Source organism: Mycteria americana, chromosome 9 (assembly GCF_035582795.1).
Source record: "Mycteria americana isolate JAX WOST 10 ecotype Jacksonville Zoo and Gardens chromosome 9, USCA_MyAme_1.0, whole genome shotgun sequence".
NCBI lineage: Eukaryota > Metazoa > Chordata > Aves > Ciconiiformes > Ciconiidae > Mycteria > Mycteria americana.
The window spans coordinates 13,741,794-13,750,352 of NC_134373.1; the positions used below are offsets into that span (position 1 = coordinate 13,741,794).

The following is an 8,559-nucleotide window of genomic DNA, read 5'->3' on the forward strand; positions in this document are numbered from 1 at the left end:
CTCTCCCACCTCATTACAGAAAGACTAGATTTCTTTGGTGAGCTCAGACAAGATGCAATTTAAAGTAATCTATCGGACTGATAGAAATGTAAGCAGATATAATACTGTGAACTTATTTTATTTCTAATTATGCAAATCATTATGTAAAATAGGCAAATGCATCATTTCCCCCCAGGTTCCTGGCATTTCCCCACTAAGCTTTAGGGAGTGCAAATTTTGATGTTCTTAGCTCAATAGCCTGCCTGATCATGTAAGACTATATGTAAGTATGCTTCAAAATGTTGAGGTTAAAAGCACCATGGAAGTTATTTACTCAATGTGACTGGGACAAGTCTCACAATTCAGGCGGTTGCATCGCGGGCTTTGGCAGCGCCTGTTAGCAGGACAGCCGGTGAGGCCCAGCAAGTTTCTGCGAGGGTGGAAGGAGAAGGGGGAAGTGATGGCCTTTGTTCTTCTGAGGGCAATGAGGACTGGAAGCCTTGCAACAGGTAATCTGAAAATGTTCACCCTCGGGCACCCAAAATAAGTGGTGGGGTGGGGAGGGGGTGTTTTGTTTTGATTTCCCTCCCCCCATGGGAAGAATTCTCTATCAGATGGGATAGGAAACAAGGAAAATTGTATTGGCACGGTTTAAGGAGGCTTTAAAACAGCAGGAAAAGACATCATGTAGGGATGCCGCTCCTCACTCCGACTTAGTTTGGAAGTCGAACTGGATAAATCCAGTTGTGGATCCAAATGTGTAAAAAGACAGATAATTGTTTGTTCCTAACAATTCCTCCCTATGCACGGTAGTCTAGTCAGACAGCTCCAGAGCTGGTACCAATACCTGAGATTCTAAATTTATTCTCGTATATTGGACTTGCCAGGACTTTGCTTGTGAAGGTTTATTGCCGACAGACCATGCAGCATACTCAGAACACTAGCTGTTAGGAGATTTTTGGAAAAAACCTTTTGCCCTGCTATGTGGTTGCAATAGACAATTTCTCAGATGCTGCAAAGTCTTGTGCAGCACATTTGTTCTGGGTGGCTGATAACCTGGCTAACAGTGGCTGCCTGTGCTTACGTGCTGATGAGAATCCCTCCTGTTGTGAGGAAATTTAAGTAATTTTGCAGGCTAACACTTGTGAATTTAGATTGAGGTAGAAACAGGAGACGAGCATAAGTTTGCTGCCTTTTGAAATGTGGCTGATGCTACTTACAGAGGTTCTGGATGCTTTGCGGTAACCTGAGTTCCAGAATCCTGGATTTTGCTGTTGCTTTTCTTTTTCTTTTTCTTTCTCTTTTTTTTTTTTTTTTTTAATTATCCCCTGAAAGCTGTCAAGATGTCCTAGACTGATGTAGCAGCCCGGGATTTTCTTAGGCCACAATCTGCCATTTTGAGATTGCCATTGCCTCTCTTAGTGATTGTGTCCCATCTCCCAGTGGGTCTAAACAGGAAAAAAAAAACAACCCTGGAATTTGGTAACACGCCCAAGAGATTTTCTTCCATCATTTTAGTAAATCCTGTTGCACATTCCTGCCATCTGGGATGGCCTAGCAGCATCATTCCATGTGATAAGTTTACTCTCTTCTTATCTCCCTAAGAAATAATCCAGAATACAGCTTTCCTTCCTTCTTCTTTTCTGCTTACTCTTCAACTCCTTTTTTTTCCTTTACTTCACTCTGGTTCTACATTATGTTCAACATAAGTGTAAAGGAGTCACACAGCTTTTATAGCACGTACCAGAGCTCCCAGTCATCTTTTCATTCATACCATGGTTCGGAGGAATGACTCTAACAAATGGGACCAGTAGAAAACAGGGGGAACCACTGATGCCATCTGCCTTGCCTTGTAAATAAATATCCAGTTAAAGTCTTGCCACTTGATTTGACATTCCTTACCCTGAATGGTTTCTGTCACTGTCTCCCCATTGCTGAAAGATAGTTTCTTGCAATACCATTTTACTAGCTCTGAACTTGTGTCTTGACGTACAGAAATCAGAACGAGCGATGCATGGGGCAGAAAGTTTGCGGTTGCTTTACTTTCTCTGCATTGTCATTGCCTGCCAGTGAAACATCTCCTTTCATCCAACGTTTTTCATAGTGAATATCACAAAATGCTTTGCAGATGAAGTCAGTCATATAAGCCAAAGCGAAAAATAGAGGCTTTAAGGTGATTATTACAGATAGGTGACTCAACAGCTCATGGAGTGTTACAGAAAGATGGTATGGGGGGAAAAAAAAAAGAAACAACTGGAAAGAATAATCTTTTTGAAGGTTACTAACAGCCAAAGAACAAACAATAGAGTAGACAAGTTCTCGTAAGTTTGTACCATGGGAGGTTATTTAGGTGAAGAGTATCACAAAAACCTGCTTAGTCACTAGGTGTAGAAAAGTAAGGAATTCAGATAACAAGCCTTAACAAACTGAAAAACTGAAGTTCCTCTAAGGTGCTCTCAAACAGTTATAACTGAGAATGAAGAAAAGACTTACTTCTTTTCCAGAAGCAACTGTTGCAGCCATGAGTAGTTAGTCCTGCCCGTACATATTTTGGAGAGCACAGTATTATTTTTAAAAACACGTCCACCTTTAGAGGAGTAAATTTATTTTAGTAAGTCTGTTTATAACTGTCAACTTCTCTTAACAAATGTAACAAAAGCTGCAGCTCTATGTGCTTACTGGCATGAGGACACATTGTTCACAAGCAGGAGAGGATACAGGAAACATTTGTCCAACAATTGCTGTTGGAGTTCCCCGAGCCAAACCGTGCTCTCTTGAACCGCCCTGGAGGATGGTACAGATTGGTGTATTTGCTTAGTCGCTGTTGGAGCACAATCCTGAGTAAAGGCGTAAAAGTAAAAATTTGAATAGTACAGTTCAGGGGACCTCTGTCCTCAAAGGGAGGGATGGGGTGGGCTGAAGAATAGTTGGCCCTAGCCTGTCTTTGACCACAGACTCTTGCAGACCAGTGTGAAGGAAAAGCAAGCGCTGTTGCAGGGCTTTTGTTGAGCACACCCTTTCTGTGCTGTGGAGGACAAGCTCTGCCTGCACGTTCCAGAGGCTGGATGGTTCCAGCAACCTGTGTTTCGGCAGTGCACCTCAAAACACAGCTATGCTGCAAAACCCACACTTCTGTCCTGAGCAAACGTACATTGGTCTAGTTGTAGGTCTGCTCAGCATCGCCTGGCAGGCCAGTAACAGCCCTCTCCTGACCTGTGCCATTTTCCCTCTTGCAGGCAGGCTGGGTGCTTCCACGGAGGAACTGCTGCTTTTTTACAGCCTTTTGGAGTCTCTTAAGGAGTTGCAGCAGTGCAGATGGGGATTTAAAATTTCAACTCTTTGCTTAGGTAACACTGGACGTTTCAAAAAAAGCTGCCTTCCCCCAGCTAAAGCTTAGATCTGCATGAATAAAGCGTTTATTCTGCCAGCAAAAAGCAACGGTCATGCTGCGATAACAAATCAAAACCCCCCACGCTGGGGGAGGCGATGGCGCACAGACACGAACATCCTGACAACGCAACCAGCTCATTCTGAAAATGTACCCGGGCGCTGCTTTCCCCCCACACACCTTTTTTTTTTTTCTTCTTCTTCTTTTTTAATAACTCTGGGCAGAGGCAGCTGTTTGCATTTTCAAAGCCTGCTCAGAAAGCAGCCAGTTAATTTTAGTTTGCTCGGGCCACCCTGAGCGAGCTGCCTGGGCCCCCCCCTCCCTTCCCGGCTCTGCCCTGCAGCGCGGGGGGGTGGGGGGGCCCCGGGGCGGCTCCTCCCGCCCCCGGCCCGGCCCGGCCAGGCCCGGCCCGCACCGCCGGGGATGGGAAAAAGTTGTTTGCAACTTTTTTTTCCCCGGGCGCGGGCTCCTCCCTCTCCCCCTCCCCCCGCGCCCGCCCCGCCCCCAGAGCGGCGATTGGCGGGTGGACTTTGCGAGGCCCCGCCCCCGGCGCGGTTTGTGAATGGGGCCGGCGGCGGGGGCGGGGCCCCGCGGCGCGCCCGCGCGTATATGTGTCTTTTTTTTGTGCCGGCGCGGCCGCGGGCCGGGAGCCGCGGTGCGGGCGGTGTCGGCGGGGCTGCGGGCGGAGCGGAGCGAGGCGGGAGGCGCACGGCTGCCCCGGACTCACAGCCCGCAGCGGCGCCCGTCGGGAGCGCAGCCCAGCCGAGCCGCGGGGAGGATCGCGCAGTAATTGGATTTTAAAAGTTATTTAAGCCCCGGAGTAAAATACACGGCTCAGCCGGGCGCGGTAATAATCCGTTTAGCCGTAACCTAAATCTCCGGCGCCGGGGCCGCGCAGCCGGGCGGGGAGCAGCGTCTCCGCCTCGCCGCCGCCGCGGGACCCTGCGCGGAGCTGGCCAGAGCCGGCGCCGGGCTTTGCGCGCGTCTCCTGCCTCGCCGCCGCCACCGCCTTCTCCAGCGAGAGCGGCTCCGGAAACTTTCGCCGGGGGAAGCGCCGCCGCCGCGCTGGGAGCGCCGACCCGCCGGAGCCGAGCAAGAAAGTCGGGGAGGTCCGGCGCGGAGCCGCGCTCCTCCCGCCGCCGCGGAGGCGCCGCCGCGCCCCTGCCCCGCGGAAGGGGCCCCCGCCGCCGCCCTCCGGGCGCTGATGCCCCAGGGGCGCCGCGCCGCCCGGCTCTGAAGGACTTCCCGCGGCTCCCCGGGCCCCCGGCCGCCCCGGCGATGCGGGCCGGAGGCGAAGGAGGCGGCGGAGCGGCCGCCGCCGGCTGCCCCTTGCTGGGCCTGGCCGCGCTGCTGGCCGCCCTGCTGGGGACCCCCGCGGGCGCGGCGGCGCAGCAGTACCACGGCGAGAAGGGCATCTCCGTGCCGGACCACGGCTTCTGCCAGCCCATCTCCATCCCGCTCTGCACGGATATCGCCTACAACCAGACCATCCTGCCCAACCTGCTGGGCCACACCAACCAGGAGGACGCGGGGCTGGAGGTGCACCAGTTCTACCCGCTGGTCAAGGTGCAGTGCTCGGCCGAGCTCAAGTTCTTCCTCTGCTCCATGTACGCTCCGGTGTGCACCGTGCTGGAGCAGGCCATCCCACCCTGCCGCTCCCTCTGTGAGCGGGCCCGCCAGGGCTGCGAGGCCCTCATGAACAAGTTCGGCTTCCAGTGGCCAGAGCGGCTCCGCTGCGAGAACTTCCCCGTCCACGGCGCGGGCGAAATCTGTGTGGGGCAGAACACGTCGGACGCCCCGCCGGGGCCTGGTGGTGCGGCGGGCCGGGGGGCCACGGCCCACCCCACGGCTGGCTACCTCCCCGACTTCCTCACCCCACCGCAGCCCCCCTCCGGCTTCTCCTTCTCCTGCCCCCGGCAGCTCAAAGTGCCCCCTTACTTGGGCTACCGGTTCCTGGGGGAGCGGGACTGTGGGGCCCCCTGCGAGCCAGCCCGGCCCAACGGGCTCATGTACTTCAAGGAGGCGGAGGTGCGATTTGCCCGGCTGTGGGTGGGCGTGTGGTCTGTGCTCTGCTGCGCCTCCACCCTCTTCACCGTGCTCACCTACCTGGTGGACATGCGCCGTTTCAGCTACCCGGAGCGGCCCATCATCTTCCTCTCTGGCTGCTACTTCATGGTGGCAGTGGCCTACGCAGCAGGTTTCTTGCTGGAGGAGCGGGTGGTGTGCCTGGAGCGCTTCTCTGAGGATGGCTACCGCACTGTGGCCCAAGGCACCAAGAAAGAAGGCTGCACCATCCTCTTCATGATCCTCTACTTCTTCGGCATGGCCAGCTCCATCTGGTGGGTCATCCTGTCCCTCACCTGGTTCCTGGCTGCTGGCATGAAGTGGGGCCATGAGGCCATCGAGGCCAACTCCCAGTATTTCCACCTGGCTGCCTGGGCTGTGCCCGCTGTCAAAACCATCACCATCTTGGCCATGGGGCAGGTGGATGGGGACGTACTCAGTGGGGTGTGTTACGTAGGTATCTACAGTGTGGACTCGCTGCGGGGCTTTGTGCTGGCACCCTTGTTTGTGTACCTCTTCATTGGCACTTCCTTCTTACTTGCTGGCTTCGTGTCCTTGTTTCGCATCCGCACCATCATGAAGCATGATGGCACCAAGACAGAGAAACTGGAGAAGCTGATGGTGCGCATCGGTGTCTTCAGTGTCCTCTACACAGTGCCTGCCACCATTGTCCTGGCATGTTACTTCTACGAGCAGGCCTTCCGTGGCACCTGGGAGAAGACGTGGCTCCTCCAGACCTGCAAAACCTATGCCGTGCCCTGTCCCAGCCACTTTGCCCCTATGAGCCCGGACTTCACGGTCTTCATGATCAAGTACCTCATGACCATGATTGTTGGGATCACGACTGGCTTCTGGATCTGGTCTGGCAAAACCCTTCAGTCCTGGCGACGCTTCTACCACAGACTCAGCACCGGCAGCAAAGGCGAGACAGCAGTATGAGACCCCCCTGCCCCCTCTGGCACACACACACGCATGCAGAGGAGAGGGATACTCAGCAGAAGAGGAAGGCAATGGCTCCCCGAAGAGGGAGGATGGGAGGCTTTTCCAAACTTTTTCTTCCTCCCAAAGGGTTTGGAAAAAAAAATATATCTTTTCGTAAAGGATCAGATAGACTGTGTCCAATGGTGCTTATGCCCAGCTAAGTAGAAGAGCACAGAAAAAGAAGTCACTGGTGGGACGGGAGAGTCCTTCACCCACAAGAAGTCCCCTTTTACCCCTCTCTCCCGCTACCCCTGCACAAGAAAAAAAAACCAACCCGGCTAAAACCATCCTGTCATGCTTTGGACGAGAGGGAGGGGAAGCCAGACCTGCTGCGATTCCCCTGCCGAGAAGTAGCCAAACCCTCCCTGAATTGCTGGGGTCAAACTGCAGCGCAGGCAGGGTAACGCCTGAGCCCGAGCTTACCGCCTGCTCCTTCCAGCTCGGCGGAGCCATCACGTGAGTACCGCACAACAGCTACAGCCCAGATCGTGTGCTGGCGAGATGCCTCTGTTCTGCCAACTCACAAGTTCCTTTTTACTTCAGTGATACCTGTTTTAATTGTTTTAAAGTGAAAGTTCGGCCCTCGGTCTGTTGTTCTTGCTTGGGGAAGGAGGGGGTTGCTATTCCACACCCTGAAAAGAAATGACTTGTTGCTTTTCAGCAGAAGGCTTTTCCCCCTTGCCTTTGTTCTAGGAGACAAAGGGGGAAACAAAAGTGTTTTCTATGTAGAAAGGCATAAGCATGGGATCGGTTTTTATGGGCAAACTAACAAAAAGAAGTCGCTGAGGTTCACCCTTGGATGTGAGGAGCTCGCAGAAATAAACATTCCTTTTATGAAAAGAGGAGAAGGCAGGATGTTTTCCTACCGTTCAATATGGGTCGCTTTTCCAAGCTGAAGGAAACGCAAGACTTAGAGGGCAAGAAGAGGGTAACCAAGAGCACCTGCCAAAACAAGAGCCATTAAAATATGTAATGTAAAGATACGAGATATTTCTTTCCTTCCCGTAAACCTGCTTTCTCTCCTGCTTTGCAGTGAGCTCGCTGCAGGTAAAGTCAATACACAGCCGGCAGGAGGAATCCTTTTGGCTCACGCTGGACCCTCTGCCTGCTCCTCAGGTTCCCTGAACTGCATGGCGAGGACTGGGGGTGCAGGAGGGGGTTGGGGCTGGGGTTTAAAAGCAAGCAGGTACCACAAGAAAGGAGCCTTCTCATTTCAGCTAAAATACAGCTGGTTAAGTTTCCAGTGATCACATCTTGGAAGGAAGGACATTGAAAAATTAATCATCAAATGCATCGTGTTCATTTTGAAATGTGACAGATTTTTCTATTCTGAAATTTTTATGTTGACTTGTTCATATTTTATTTTTTGCATACTACTTTACCTTTATATTCACTGAAGGGTTGTTTTTATAAGTGTACGTGTGTGTGTATATTCTTGCCTAAGGACAAAATAGGAAATTCTGGATTTTTAGCAAGTCTCCACCCTATAGCTGCTCTTCATTTTTTGGGGGGAAAAGTGTCTGGAATGAACCTTAGAAAGAAAAAACCTGTTCAGGGTGAGGGGGCAGGCTGCTGCTGTCTGAGGGCGTACCAGTAGTCTGGGTATGGGGAATGGGCCCGTCAGCCAAATCCTTCAGTAGATCTGATCTCAGACTTGCAGGGCTTGGGTTTTTGTCTTTTATAATGTGCACGTGGAAGAAAAAAAACCAAACGTGTAAGACAAGTGCAGTATGTATATTTTGTAAATCTCATTTTTGTAAGAAAATATGTATTTATGTTTTTACTTGATTTTTTTGAAGGTCTGTATGAGGCCCTGCTTCATCCCATGTACAGATCACTAAATAAATAATTTTTAATACAAGGGCTCCAATGAAGTTCTTTCAGTCTTCGAACACTTGGCAGGTTATAGAAGGGGGGGTCAGCTTCGAGTGGCGTCTTCCCCCCTGCTTGTTGTGGGAGATGCAAGAGACTTTTGGGTGACTACACTGACCAGAAACTCAGCTGTGACTTGAAACTGGCCTTTCTGAGTACTGGCCCTGCACAACAGAAGATCACATTTGGAGACCGTTTCAAATGTTTGCCCTCACTTGAGGTACTTGCATCCTAGCCAAGTTTTCTCCCGGGCTCTGCCTCTTGCTGAAGGCAAG

The 8,559-nt window shown here is 52.0% G+C and overlaps 1 protein-coding gene across 1 annotated transcript; it reads left to right on the forward strand.

The window, feature by feature from the left end:
• Positions 1-3,983: 3,983 nt before the first annotated feature.
• FZD7 (frizzled class receptor 7) lies at positions 3,984-8,271 on the forward strand. Its single transcript, XM_075511612.1, has one exon. The coding sequence runs from the start codon at positions 4,646-4,648 to the stop codon at positions 6,368-6,370; it is 1,725 nt and encodes a 574-aa protein (XP_075367727.1). The 5' UTR covers positions 3,984-4,645; the 3' UTR covers positions 6,371-8,271.
• Positions 8,272-8,559: the final 288 nt, after the last annotated feature.